Source organism: Ammospiza caudacuta, chromosome 7 (assembly GCF_027887145.1).
Source record: "Ammospiza caudacuta isolate bAmmCau1 chromosome 7, bAmmCau1.pri, whole genome shotgun sequence".
NCBI lineage: Eukaryota > Metazoa > Chordata > Aves > Passeriformes > Passerellidae > Ammospiza > Ammospiza caudacuta.
Window position 1 is genome coordinate 21,199,327 of NC_080599.1, and position 15,384 is coordinate 21,214,710.

Sequence of the window (15,384 nt, forward strand, 5' to 3'; positions counted from 1 at the left end):
ATTCTCTTCTGTATATTGTGTTCACTGCCAAAACTCTCACTCAGCTTTCATCTCAGCACGCTATCAGTTTAAATAAGGAAAACACATATTTGATCCTTTACTACTAATAATCAGAATACAGCCTAGTTTTTGGGAGGAAAGGCAAAGAATTTTGAAAAAATAGGAAGACAGTTAATTTAGAATGCCTAATCCTATTTTGTCATGTTTCTATTGGCTTAAAATCTAGCTTTTTACCCATTGCTTATATACTACAGGTTCACCAAGCCTCAAGTTTCTTCATGCTTTTGTAATGTACAGGTTACCACAGAAACCAATGTATTTACTAATTTGTGCACTGGTGAAAACTAAGGCATTCAGGCAAATTTGTTGTCACCTTCACAAATATGGCCATTACTCAGAAACCTATCTGCATTTTCTCAGCACAGAATCTAAGGATAGTTCCCACACGATATTAAAATTAACTTATTTATTAGAAGGGTAGTTTAGGAAAGGAAACTTTTCAATGCTGTTAACAATCTCTTGCTTATTCAACTTTAAATTACTGTATTTTAAGGTCAGAGAATAACCAGAGTAAAAAAGAACCTAAGAAGGAATCACTGGAGGAATGAATAAATCATTCTATCAGTATTAGATTAAAATTTCCAGATATGTAGTACTGCAATTTTCCTAACAAGAAAAGCCTTAATAAAAAGGATCCTCCACAGCCAAGTGTTGCACTTACTTTCCTTTTTCCCCCTCTTTCTGGAGGAAGCAGAGGAGCGAGAGGACGCTGCAGACCGGGGTCCAGACGAGTGCTGAGAGCCAAGGGGAGGCTCAAGGGGAGACTTCCTGCTGGGAATTTCTTCCTGAATGCTTGAATTACTGCTGCCACCAACACTAGAAAGAAGCATATTGATGGTGATTAAGGACTCAGAGCTCCCATGTTACACAAGGAAACTACCACACTTTGAATTAGAGACAGGTGATTAAACTGCACTACTCAGCCCATCTAGAAAAGCCTTGGTTTTGAGATTAAAAGCTATGACAGCTAAGGCATTGGGAAGTTTGATATGATATTGGACATACTGAAACATGCTTCCAATAATATGAAACACTAGAAGATGGATAACAAGTGTCCTGTCCAATTTTAACTCTTAAGAGCTATTTGACTGCAAACCTGAACAACATAAGAATGACTCAAAATGTGACTGCATGTCAGATTATCTCTGGGCATACAGATATCAGCTGCCAGAAATAAGAGGAAGTTTCAATAAAGGATTAAAAAAGACTTGCAAAAAAGAGATGCCAATGCATCATACACAAATAATACCAGCAGAAGAAAGAAGATTTAATCAGAACAAATCATTTTCAGTGTGCAAAGTGCCTTTTAACTTCTTTTCTTCTGAAGTATCACTGGCACAAACACACTTGTAGCCTCCCCCAAGGTGCCCAAAAGATATAAATATAGCTCATTACAAAAAGGAGGCTCTTGGAAAATTCAGGAAGCCATGCAGTAGACATGGAGAGTCTAGGATCTAGAGTCTCCAAATTTTAATCTGAACAAAAGCTTTTCAAAATTCTTACAGACAGTTTATATATCCATTACTAAGTAAGCACTGACAAATGCTTACTGAAAGCAATTACAGATTTTCCACAAAGTTTTGAAGAACTGAAGGCATTTTCAGACTTAAAATAGCTTTTCTATTTTTTCTGAATTACAAGACTACAGCCACACAAGTCAGAGAACTTGCAGCCACACAAGTCAGAGAACTAATCTTCACCAGACTACAAAGGAAAATAATCTTGTCTAAAGCTATCTCTCTAGACTAAAGAACAGCAAAAATTAGACAGGAAACAGGAATACTGGACTCCATCTTAACTATGTTGGCTGCTCTATTAACTGCAAGGTCCTAAGAAAGAACTTTAACACTTCAACTAGTATAGTACAGCACAGCAGAAAAGATACCCAGCACATTATGAACCAAATCTTGTGTTAACTATTTTCTCTTGAATTCTGCATTTTAATTTTTCTAGGAAGTCTAACACAGTTACCTGAGGTCACGTGAAATCTTTTTGTCTGTTAAAGTGCTGCTTCCCTGAGAGGAGGCAAAGTCATCCTCGTAAGAAGCCACGCTCTCGGGAGGGCTCATGGCAGGGAGCAGAGGGCGCAGGAGGGCAGAGCCCCCGTTCAGCCTTTCTTCAAACACTGAGGTGTGCAGAGAGAGGGGAGGGGACAAGGATTATAACAAATACAAACATACATCAAGTAGGTAATAGGAATTTAAATGCTCTCAACTGTGAGTGACAATGTTTTCCTTTCTTGTCAGGAGAACAGCAGTTCAGCTGTTGTAACACAAAGGCAGTTTTAACACAACATAACAAGCACAGTCTTCCTCTTTTTGTAAATTATCAAATTCTTTACTTCATTAACCTACTCCAACCAAAACATTCTTGAAGAGCACTGTGCTTTAGAGTAGAGCCATCTGCAGAAAAATTTCATGCAATCATCTTTAAAGAAAATAATATGAAGGTAAAAAAGAATTGAGAAAAACCACAGGAAAAAATCAACTTCTTAGGAAACATTCCTCCTCAGAATGAGGAGTTCCAGGGTAGAGACAAAGTACTCAAAAAGAGGAAAAAAACTGTATAAAAAATGAAAATAAAAGAGCATGCTGCATGAGACAGTTGTAAATCATGTCCTACACAGATTCATGTTTGAGACCTCTGAATGCACATTCCTTAACTGTAAAGTATCAAGTGCATGGAGCAGTAGGACTGGGAAAATTCACAAGAGCTTTGAGAAATGCTTCCATTTTTACCTTTTCCATGAAGTTGGTAATTCTTTGCAAAGATGTTGATGACACTGTGAGGACTTCCCTTTGCCAGCTCCTCCCAGGGCCCCTTGCTGTGTGTGTCACTTGTCTGAGTGAAAAGTGGGGAGTATCTCTCAGCTGCTTTCTGAAACTCCTTGATGGGCTCAAAAGCATTTCTCTCCCGAATGCAAAAATCCTTCTCTTTTAATGTCTCCAGCATCTTCAGTGGCAGCTGCTTTTGCTGGCCTCCTTCCTCTTCTGAGAGGTTTTCATCACTCAGGAGAGGCCCTTCACTGATGGAGTCAATGCTGGACTCATGAGGAGTAACAGCTTTGCCCAGAGGATATGCCTGGCTCTCACGCCCTGGGGATTCCATCTGCCTCTTGGATAAATGTCCCAGGATCCCTTCATGCCTGTTAGCAGCAGGAGACCTCAATCCAAGGCTGATTACATCAGTAAGAGGTCTGATGGTCTCAGGCAGCTTTTTGAACTCACTAAGGTTGCCTACCCCAGGAAGGCTGTCATCAAAGGCTGTATGAGACACGCAGGCACCCAACATCCTTTGAATTCTGGCTGAAAAAATATTTTCATTTTCCTCCCTCACAGGAGGACTCACAGCCTTTGCCCACCGCCCCTCATCCTGGTTTTCTTGCATAAATTCTGAGTTCCACGTGGTACCATAGTTGATACCAGCACCAGCCAACTTTTTGGCTTCAGTTTCAATCCTGCTAGAAAGGGAAGCAGCTGTAGCTTTCAAAGCTTCAAGGCGATCTAATTTGCTCTTATACTGGCTGGCAGAAGGTTTTACCAAGAGGTTTTCCTGTGCAGCAGATGAATTCATGTACAACTGAGGCACCAGGGACCCCACAGGGGCAGAATGGCTCCTCCTGCCTGCCAACATTGCATCACACTCCTTTGACAGAAGGTCCATCTGCTCCAGACTCCAGTGCTGGGAACCAGGGCCTCCACTTGAGCCCAAGAGAGCTTGTGGGTGGGGGAGCTGCACTCTTGGGCTCAACCTGTCTGGCTGTACCCATGGAGGCTCCATCAGATCACTCCTGAAATGAAAAGTCAACATTTAGTTGATGATTTACAAGAGCATTGATGTCTTAGATTAAAGCATTGTTGCCACAGATTTAATTTCAGGACAAAATACTTTTTGATGGAATCAGAGAGGGGGGGAATGGGACAGTAAACACAATGCTATTTAGTAAAAAAACCAACAAACCAAACAACACAGCACCTCCCAAATCTGAAATGCCATGGATGGTGTACTCTTTGTTTCAGGGTTTTAACAAGCTGGGGTTTTTCACTGTCAGCAGTCTTTTTCAAAAACTTCCTGGCTCCAAAAGGAAGGATTTTTTTTTCCTTATCACCTGCCCATGTCCAGAACACCTAATAAGTCCCCCAAAAAAACTTCTTCTCTGATGACTATGAGGGTCTCTGAATACCTTAAGCAGTCCCGTGAGTCTCATCTCTCCTCTACTACTAGTAATTATATCTTTTCTTTATGATGTTACACTAACAGTATTTACCATATTGTTTATTTTATTCTACACATGGTAGTACATGGCATTCCTTGAACTGTTCCAGAAGGGAAACAGGTGCCATTGCACTTATTAAGTCAAAGTACAGATTCTCAAGCAAGTATACATTTAAGAAGCAGACATGATGTAGTTAAAAATGAAGACACTTGCACAACAGGGATATTAAGGATAACCAAGAAACTTCAGGATTTTTAGTTCCTTACATCTAAGTGGTTGGTAAGGCACCTTGACTTGCAGTAAGAAAATTTTGATAATACACTGAACAAGTCCAAATTGTGAAAGCTGCATGAAAAGAAGTAGGGAAAGGCTACTTTCAAGAAGCAGAGGTGTTTGGTACTTCATAGAGAATAACTAATGGCTGAATCCGAGACAATAGATCAAACAGCAACACTGAGCAAATCAAGTAAGAAAAACCAACAAATACATTCATATGATCTTGCACAATGGCAGAGGAAATAAGAGTGTCCCAATATGAAATACATATCCCACTGATGTCAACAAAACATTATCAGCAACCCACTATTCACTTTATCTATTTACACTATCTATTTACTGGCAAATCAGCCATAGCCAAAATTTTCATATGGTTTCCTGCATCAGCTTCCTCTTTACTGCCGGGAAAATGCTGTAGTTGATATAAAGACAATTACTCTCACTGGAACAGGAACTCAGAGCCAAGGCTATTTTCCCCTCCCAGAGATGAAAGCAGGAGCACTTTGCTCTCTCCCCCAAGGCCCCATTTGCTCACCTCAGTAGTGGCAGCTGTGGTTCTGAAAGGGACATGTCACTGCTGGAAGATGCACTCGGAGGACGCTCCTGAGCCTTGTTTTCTTTGTCAGATTCCCCAGATGGCTGATAACCAGGTCTGGGCTAGAGATGAAGACAATCAGAAAAATGCATTTTCAAAAGTGTGTCAGAGTTTAGGAGTTCTTGCCTCATTACAATTGAAAAGGCTAATATCCAGAATTCAGCTTCTCTTTAAAATAGAAAGATGATTTCCAGTCAACTTTCTAGTAGGCCTTGCTGGACCAATAAAGAGCCACTATCAAAGAGGCTGTACATTGAAATCACTCTGTTTAAGCAAAGCTACACATTTTGATTTGTTCTTTTTTCTTAACTGATAACCACCAGAACAGCACAAGTCCCAGCCTCCCTAAACATCCGAGCTCCTATTCCTGCAAACAACTGCAAGACCTTAAGTTAGTGAATCAGCTGTACCTGTGTTTCCTGCACTGTAGGCTGCTGAGGTGGCTCTTCTAAAAGTGTTCGTTCCAGCAGGAGTTTGGAATAGGTTTCCTGTAACCGTTTGGCTGCTGAAGGCTCAGGAGGAGGCACATTCTTCACTTTAGTGACAGCCTCCTTCTGCTTTCTGTAGAGCTCTTGGAGCCTTTTGTTCTTCTGTTCTGTTGCCTCCTTTTGTGCTTTCTTCTCTTCATTCTGCTTCTTCTTCCTCTCCTCCTGCTGCCTGATGATGTACTGCCGAACCTCATCGCTGTCGTAGTGGCGTTTCTTAGAGATCACCTGAGGCTCCTCACTGGCTGCTACCTTGTCTGGTTTCCTTTTGGTTGGACTGTGGCTCCTCAGAGTTTGAGTGGGCAAAACAGGTTTTTGATTCTGCTTTTCCACATCTGTCTCTTGCTTTGTACTCATGGAATCCAACTGCAGGTCATCAAGAATCCCACGTATCTCCACGGGCAGGAAGTCCTTGTTTACAGAGGCATGATCTTCTTGGTTATGACCTGGAAGAGCAGCTTCCAGTTTTCTCAGATTGGTCTCAGACCGCACTTTACTTCTTGACCTTTCAGAACTTCTTGAAGAGCTTTTACGGGTAGCATCCAATCTAGAATCAGAACCTGTCCTTCCAATGCAGCCTGCTAAAGAATGAGATGTCAAATATGTCAGGTAGCAATCAAATCTGGGAAATAGCTGCAAAAAGAAGAATGAGGGAGGAGTGCAGATCTCACTGTAAACAGGTCTTTGCTTCATCTGGTGTCACAGTCTGAACGTGGCAGACTGAGCCCACATCCTTTCTACTCTCACCAGCCTCACCACCTCACAGGCATATGAAGCACAGCAGTTCCCAACATGCCTTATTTGTCCTGCCTGAGATTCTGGATAAACTCTGAAAAAGGCTGGTGGAGGAATCAATGAATATTTATGATGCACATGGATGACATTATACTGCATCTGGAAGAACCACAATCCCTGTTAAACTGGGATGCTCAACAACAGCTTATGGATTATGCACAGCACACTTTCAAAATTCATCTGGCCATCTACCCATTCCTTTCCCTACTGGTTTCAAGAACCAAAGACAGATTGCAGGTGGTCCATGTTTTTAGTTGCAGCTTATATCTCATCTTTTCCAGATACCCCAAGCACCCCTGCAGCACATATCACCCCTCAAGTCCCATGTGCAGGGACCATAACACCAAAAAAGTCCATAATGCACACAGGAACAGAGTTTATGCATGGTTGTGAGCAAGATTTTCCCCCCACCTCCCACAAATTCCAGGTTAAAAATAGGAGCAATTTTGATAAGAAACTCCTATCTCAGAACATTCTATCTCAGAAGTCTGCTCTAGTCTGCAGACATGCAGTGTTATATAATAAAGAAACATGAAGTAAGTCCAGTGATAAAAGAACAACTCACTAGACTTGGCAGCTCTCTCTCGGCCTGTTCTGTCACTGGATACAGCTCTTCTGTCCTGTTCTATTCTGGGAGCTGGACCCAGGATCTTTTTTACCAGCTTTTGTCCCTCCCGCCAGGAGGATGCACTTATCACGTAGTTTCCACCTTCAAAACAAAGAATAAATAAAAGCCAAGCTCTAGAGGATTTGCCATGGTATCAGAAAGAAGTATCATTGCAGCCATTCATCATTTCTGTACCATTTAATTCTGCATTAGTGGTACAGCTGCAGTTACGCAAACAGCCAGAACACTGATGTCCCAGTGTAACACCCAAAACACACTGCAGCACATTAAAGCCCTACAAAAACTGATTTAAAAAAGAAGAATGGGTTATGCAGGTCTAAAATCTACAAACAAGCCTTTTAAGGACAGGGGGAATATTTCTAGAGCTATTCACCACTACTGAAATATGGAAAATAAGCAATAAAAACATAAAAGCAACTAAATTGTTGTAATGAGTGGAACAAAAAGAGGTGAGTTATAAAAACCCCTTAAGCTTCCTATCAAAATAATATTAGCTAATACTCTAGGAAAAAAACCCCAAAACTACTTTAAAGGCTTTTACAGGTAATTAATTGGTGAGATACAGGTCTTGTGAGGAGGTTAAAAAATATCAAGCAGCAGATATTTTATACCAATGCTAACTCACTGTCCCTTAGCTGGGACTTCTGTTCCAGCACTGAAAACAGTTAAGAATAAACCCTATTGGTTGATACTTAATTCAAGGACAAAATACCTTGCAGGTGACAGAAACCCAATCAAAATGTTCTAGGATTATTTTATCATCCTACGTATAATTAAATGATAACAACTGGTTATGGTGGCATCTTTACCTCATATTGGGTAGATTAAATGATAGATTTTTCAACACACTAACTTCCAATACTATTTTTTTTTTAATTTTTAATAATGGCCTGAAAATGGCTTTGGAGAAAAACACAGTATAAAAAAGAAAATTTAATTAGGTAATTCACATAATTAATGATCTGTAAATTAATCAGACCTTTCAGGGGTATTAATTGCCAGTAAAGCACCTAACTTGAATATATAATTTGCAGTTGATTTTTAACAATTCCATTTCAGGCTCTACCTCCAAGCGCTCTGCCTAAAGAAACCCAGCCACTGCAGCATGAGATCACCACAGCCAAACAAAAAAGGCACTGTACTGGGCCCAAGAGCACTTTGAGACAGGATACCAACAATGTCAAGTGAAATCCAGCACAGCAGAATAATTGTTTTGGCAATCCCAGTCCTCAGTTTCCAACTCCTTTTCTTGTTGTTATTTTAACCTAGAAGTCTGCAGCCCACTACTCAACCCTCTGCTAGCAGAACTCCTTGCCTGCATTGTAAATTATCCAAGTATTTTATAAAAGAGCTGTCACTTGAAACATGTCACTACAAGCCTCTCTGAAACAGAGGCATCAGCCAAAGGGGTTCTCTGCAGAATTCACTGTTCTCACTTAGTTCTGTGTGTGTTTAAAGGGCCAGTGTGCAGTGTCACCTTCCATCTCCAGTCAGCTGTTTAAGTCAAACATGCCAAGGGGGCAGAACATGAGCCATGGCTATTCATAGCCTAGGCCATGGTAAGCACTTTCCTACTGCAGTGACTGGAGGAGGATGGACCAGCATGGACATGACACTTGGAGCTGGCTCTTGTCTTCCAGGGATTTCAGGCCATCATCTTCCATGGATTTAATCCATGATAACAGGGGGTGGCTTTGCATATAATGGAGGGGCTGGAGGTTACAGCTGTTGGCTCCCTTGAAGGCAGAGAGGATTTCCTCACAAGGGAAAGCAGAGGGGTGGGCACTGATCTCCTCTCCATGGAAACCAGTGACAGGACCTGAGGGAATGGCCTGAAGTTGGGTCAGGAGAGGCTTAGGTTGGATATTAGGAAAGGATTCTTCATTCAGAGGGTGTTTGGGCACTGAACAGGCTCCCCAGGGAACTGGTCACAGCACCAAGACTGATGGAGCTCAAGAAAGGTCTGGACAACACTCTCAGGTACAGGGTGGCATTGTTGGGGTTGTCCTGTTCCCCTCCCTCACTTGGAACTGTCATAAAGATATAAGACAGCTGAGTGTGATTCCTTAGGCAGGGATTGATCAGCATAGGAGGGAGTAAATCCATGCTTATCCCTTGAAGTATTAGTATTCCTTACCACAAAATATTCACAAGCAGGATTTACAGCATGCAGAAGCACATATTCACTCTCTAAAAATCCTTTGTAATAATTTTTAAAGCTGCTTTTTATTTCTACAAAATGTTTACAGATTATGGGTCACTGTACATAAGGAAAAACAGAATACCTTAAGAGGGGTTCAAAAGGTGCCTAAACTTGAATATATTTGAAGAGAAGAAATTGCTCTGTATGTGATTGCAACCATAGCTACTCACTTTGTATGAAAACTAAAACCAAATACAAAGCACATCTGGAAGTCTTCCTAATTATTTTGCTGCCAATATCAAAGATCCACACTACTGGGAAACTAAGAAGCACTGTCAGAATTCCACATGTGTTTAATTTTATTTTCTTCTATAAGGCACTGCTCTAGAGAAACCTGCTCGCATCATCTTCTCCAAATAATTAAATTTAAATTGTATTTAACAATCAGTGGAATTGTCAGACAACAGTGGGGAAAAAAGTTATCAGTTGGGAAAAGAAATAAACATTTATTTTAAAATACCAAGATTTGGAAGACTACTGAGGGAATGTGTGTTTACATTCTTTCACCAAATGAAAAAGCCAGGAGTGGGTTAAGCCAGAACTGAAGGTGCAGAATAGCAATAACTTGAAACATGGGAACAATAACCAGAGAAAAACCAGGAGCATCCTGTTCTCTGCTTCCCCACTGAGAAATCATCCCAGAGAACACCTTTGACAGCAGCCCCTCCTCACCTGACAGGAAAGCAACTCAGCAAGTCCCACTGGCACTGATTTTAGCCATGAGCCATGGGTCAGGCTTTAACCAGCTTCATCACAGCCCAAACAGAGACAGGATCCAGAGCAGAGCTACTGCTTCTTTTTGTCTACATAACCCTGACAGATACCTGAGGATACTTCTCCCCATAAGAACTCACACTCTGCAGCAGTTTCCTCAAGGTGCACACAGCAAGTGGAAAGGCAAAAAATTAAAATAAACCACAAAAAAAGTGCCAACAACAAACCCACACACAACCCCCAATGCAGCACAGTGTACAAAATCACTACAACAGCACTGTTGCACATCTAAGAAGGCTTTTAAAGGAATACACTTTTTTTTCTTGAGACAAAACTTATCTCTGAAGGACATGTAACAATCCTCCCTCAGCAGCAGAAATAGTCACCTTGTTTGGACTCTGGACTTGACGATCGTGTCAGTTTTTGCACTTTCCGCACTGGTCTTGTAGATTTCTTCTCTTTGTTTCGCTCACTAGATTTTCCTTTCACTGTTGCATCCTCTAAAAACAAACAAAAGCTGTTAAGTGATATCCCACAGGGGAGAACATAGAATAACAAGCTTGCTTCAGCATTTGAAAAACCAGAACTCAGAGAAACACAAAAGAATTCATTGACTTTCCCAGATTATGCACCCAGATTGATGACTTCCAGTCCAGCACTTTAAAATCCTCACAGAATTTTGAATCAAGGTCTGTTTACCTATGCCCTGGAAGGCAGTGAAGCCACAGCAAGGCCATAGAGATATTTACAAAGTTAGTTTTCAGTTCTAAAAGAAATGTTGTCAGTTTACACTAAACAGTTGTTGGTTCTCTTCTGCTACAGATACCACATTTTACTGCTCTAATATTCCACAAGGGCATGTAGTTCCTGAACTCAAGGGCTGCTGCTCCCACATTAATGCATGACAGCACATTCAGCACATCAGGAACTCTGTGGCCACTGTTCCCACTGTTTTTGGTTCCTCCTCATTAAAAATGGGATCAGATAACCTAAAAAAATCAGGATGCAACCCCTTCTATGGACAGATGATAAGCTTTATTTAGATGCCAATGTAAACATTTACAGCCCCTAATTTCATGTGAATCCACTCTCTGATGGATGTCCATAGGAAGCATCAGAGGTAGAACAGGAGGTCATATTTCAAAGATGTAAGAATGGAATTTTCAGTGTCTTTCTCACTCTTAACACCCACCCTTTCCTCACAAATTTTCTAGCTGCCTTTAAGGCTGATAACAAGAGCAGGTAAGACAATCAATGCACTGAGTACCACAAGCCTCGGTGATTGCATTTGCAGAAAGTTAACATCCTCCTCACCTCTTTTAGCAACAAACAGCCCTTTCCTGACTCCAGGAAAGCACAGGCTGCTTCCCATCCTGCTCCTATTACAGCAATTTTGTTCTACTATGGCAAATCCTGAACATCTTTAAGACAAAATTACTGGAAACTTGGGGTCCATACAATATCCTTTAGCCTAACTGCTATACAAAGATGAAGACATTTTGTATGGTCTATGCTTATACATAAAAATCTTTTTGTTGGAAAGAAGAGTAGATATTACAGATATAAGAGATTATTTCAGCACTAGAGAGCAAAGAACAGTTCTGATACAACTGACTGTACACACCCAAAACACCACATGGTGTAAATTTAATACAGAAGTAACACATGGGTAGATAATCTGACAACCTAAAAATACATTTACAGTACATATTATGTGTAGCACCAGCATTTGTTTACTAGCAATCAGATATTCAGTATAATCTTTTCAGCTCAGAAAGGAGACACGTTCCACAACAGCTGTTCTACACATGGCATCAGGACAGAAGTGTGGATCAACACACACACAGCTCCTTTCTTTTGTAGGCACTGGACACATGATCCAAATGCCTTTTAATTGGATCTCTTCAACAAAGCTTAAAAAAACCCCTTGAATTTCTACAAACTGCTTGCTATGCTTGCCAAAATTAAAATAAAAATGCTAGTGTAGATTAAAAGTCTGTGGAAATTTGGCATTAATTTCACAGACTGATATGAACAGTGCAAAAAATACTTGCAAAATAATTTTACTGGAAAGGAGCATCTCATCTTTCTGAAGTATTTTTTATGAGTGATTCCATAAAAAGTCCTTGGTAACTTACCGAGTTGTACAAGGAAAAAAGACAAATTGGTTTATTACTACACAGATACCTACAGATTTAAATCCCAACACATTTTCCTTCAGTCTTAAATGTTTTGAGCAAAGAGAAAAGTTATTCTTAATAAGTAAGCTCTTACTCCAAAAACAGAGGTTTTCTGGGGTTTTTATTTTCCATTCCCACCCATTTTATTCACCTGATCTCTTCCCCTCTCCCAGCTCAATCAGTCAGAGGCAATTCAAGCTTACAGCACTTCACTATAACCAGCCTAGCAAATTAAAAAAGCACACTTGGGCATCCTACTCCAGCTCAGCAAAGAGAAGAGCTGCCAATGCTACTGCAGTTTTTCAGAGTGGAAGATGAATAAAGATTGTGTCTTGGAGCAGTACATTTGAGAACAGAAACCAAAAGTGGGTTTTGTCCTTTTAATCAGGAAATTGTACTCACTCATGCAAACATGTATAAAAAAGCAACAAAATTAAACAAAAGTTATTCTAATGGAGAGTCTTCTTTTTTCCTGTTTCAAAGAGATGCCATTACTTGGCATTCTTTCTGGAACTGTTCTTTTATTAGAAGTATTTGAATGAGAGAACTGGGAGAAGGACTAATTTCGTTGTTGTTTTAGTGTTCAGTAAATTATTCCTCCCGTGGAGAGAATTACAATATATTCAACACCCATTCCTTCAATTTTTTGTTCCCATGACTTTGTAGACTTGTACAAAATCTATTTCTCTGCCTCTTAGAGAAAGTTTTGTGGCTTAATCAATTCTGCTTGTGGCTCACCTTTTAACTGGAGTGCAATATCTCTGTAAAGCTCCCGACCAATACGAAACTCGTCTGCATGCCAGATCTTTCCATCTGGAGTGCGAATCCTTGTTTCAGCAGGATTGAAACCTGAAAGGAAAAGATTCAAGAGTTGAAAATAACTCCATAAAATGTAAATACAGCTTTGTTAGAGTGGAAAGGATGGGAAACTGCCAAGTAAAAAAGTAACTGTGTGAATATCTAAAGTTAAATTAGAAGAAAGCAATATACCAGTCTGCCACTTGCTCGCAGTTGAAGAACAGCAGAATTGGTGAGGAAAAGATTATTAAAATTGTGAAAGGTTTTTTCAATAAGCTCTGAGAAAATAAAAAAATATTGCAATCAACCCAAACCCCAATACAGCAAGCTTCTTTTTATAGTAATTCTAATAAGAGACAGGAAAATTCCAAAGGAATTCACACTTCTGTAATTTAGCAAGAATTTCTTTTTACTTGTGATCAAACCATGCACCCCCAAATTGCCCAGAGAGAGGGTCCATGATTTGAAGCACTGCTCAGCGGATTGAGCTCTGCTCTCTCACCCTGTACACCCATCAGGGAGGGGATCTGCACCTCCATACCTCTATAAGATGGAGCAGCAGGCACAGCTGTCACCTTCCTGACCTTGGGAGTCACCGTGCTCTCCACGTTAGTGACCATGACAGGCTGCTCAGCATAGCCCAAGTGCTGCCCTCTGCCACTGAGCTCCTCAGAATGCTCCCACTGCTTTCGGATCCTCTCCTTCAGCTTCTCCAGCTTGGCATCGTGCTGCCGCTGCTTGAGGATTTCCAGCCTGTGAGCGCTGCAAATACTCGAGGCAGAAGGGGAAGACACTTTCAGTTCACTGTCCTGGGATGTGGTACTCTGAGAAGCTCTAGTGCTACTCTCATCTCCCCTGGAGCCACTGGTTTTTTCTTCTTCCAGTCTTGACAGTGCTGCCAGCCTGGGAAAAGGCTCATTACTCTGCAAGGCATTGACTGTGGGTCGGTCATTGAGGTACCTCACGATGGTCTCCTCGTCTGCAGCATAAGGGACGCGGCTGTCAAAGGCTCTGCTGTGCCAATCCTGCTGGTCTTGCTCGTGTGCCACACAGGCTGGGAGTTCACTCTTCCCTTCTGCTTCACTCAGCTCCAAACACGACAGCAGCTGCTTGGCCTCAAGCTGGCTAGAACTGTGGTAAGACAGAGAACTATATAAATCCCTGATGTAACACAAGGGGGGAAAACTCACCGTCAGAAACACAAATGTAGGACCCTCAAACTCAGCAATCAGCACATTCATCAACTAAATGAATGATTTCCTCTACCCTGGCTCCACTTAAAGGCAAGTTCTTTTAAAGTCTGACCTCCTTATATTTAATAGTGTGAGTCTGATCAAACAGAGAGAGACTTCTGTTCAAAATTTCATTTGTTGCACTCTCGGTCTGAAAAGAACTATATATAATGTTGAAGGAAATCAGCAAGCAGTAATGTCACCCTTCAATTCAAAAGAGAAAAGCCTTAAATAACAAGTATAGACTTAAGCATAATTAGTACATGAGCTATTCAATTAACAAAATTGACTCAAATCAGGCGTCAATTAACCCCTGTCACATGCAAGAAGGAGGACCACCTCACAGCTGACTCAAGTAATGGAAAAAAAGACCAAAACTTAGATGTCAGGATAATAATCATGTCCTATGGCCCCTTCTGTGTTCTGTACCACTTTTGTTCCATGAGAAGCTGTTCTTATAGGAGTTTCTCACATTCACAAAAATGTGACTTTAGTACTAGCTCTAGTACTACTACTACTACTCTTACTCCACACTGTCTTGGTAACACATTTGGGAACATATGCTGAAGAACTAATGAAACAAAGCTGGAAAAGCATAAGGAAACAGTCTTCTTGGTTCTTATTACTGAAACTAAATACCTGTCAAACCCATCAGGTACTAATGCCACAGCCATACCACTTGATGATCCAGCCCCATTTCAAAACAGTTGACTTTAAACTCATATTCACTAAATAAAAAATAAATTTGTAATATTTACTAAAAAAGTCCAACAACACACGCTGTCACGTGGGTAGGTGATGGAAGGAAGCAAACCAATTTTTTTGAGGAGGTGTCAGAAACACCACTGCTAGCTTAAATCTAATCTCAGCATGTTTTTCTTCAATAGTCAGCTGTCCCAGCACCGACCTGTAGGAAGCCAATGGCTCACGGAATTCCACACGACTGCATTTTTTCACATTGCTCTCCAGAGTGGTTGCTCGAAGAGGGCTGCGTGAGGACTTCTCCTTGCTTGATTTATTTTGGCTGGAGGACCTGGAACCTGAAGCAGAAAACAAAGAATGCTCTATGTATCCACCTCTCCAGAAACAGAAAGCTCCTGGGGCTGAATCACTGCCATAGTCATTCTTGGGTTTGAGCAGCTCTCTCTTTCAACAAGCTGATTTCAACAACCAGGAACAAAGCAGTAAGTGCTTGAAAAAAT

At 40.9% G+C, this 15,384-nt stretch overlaps 1 protein-coding gene across 1 annotated transcript in view; it reads right to left on the minus strand.

Moving 5' to 3' along the window:
• The window catches only part of CEP350 (centrosomal protein 350), a 69,263-nt gene that overhangs the window by 40,130 nt on the left and 13,749 nt on the right, over positions 1-15,384 (minus strand). The window contains exons 5-14 of the mRNA XM_058808396.1: positions 15,090-15,222; positions 13,492-14,081; positions 12,891-13,001; positions 10,359-10,472; positions 6,993-7,136; positions 5,558-6,213; positions 5,088-5,209; positions 2,799-3,850; positions 2,032-2,185; positions 722-876 (exon numbers count right to left, since the gene is read on the minus strand). Of these exons, the coding sequence (XP_058664379.1) occupies positions 722-876; positions 2,032-2,185; positions 2,799-3,850; positions 5,088-5,209; positions 5,558-6,213; positions 6,993-7,136; positions 10,359-10,472; positions 12,891-13,001; positions 13,492-14,081; positions 15,090-15,222 (3,231 nt within the window). The remainder of the gene's footprint in view (positions 1-721; positions 877-2,031; positions 2,186-2,798; positions 3,851-5,087; positions 5,210-5,557; positions 6,214-6,992; positions 7,137-10,358; positions 10,473-12,890; positions 13,002-13,491; positions 14,082-15,089; positions 15,223-15,384) is intronic.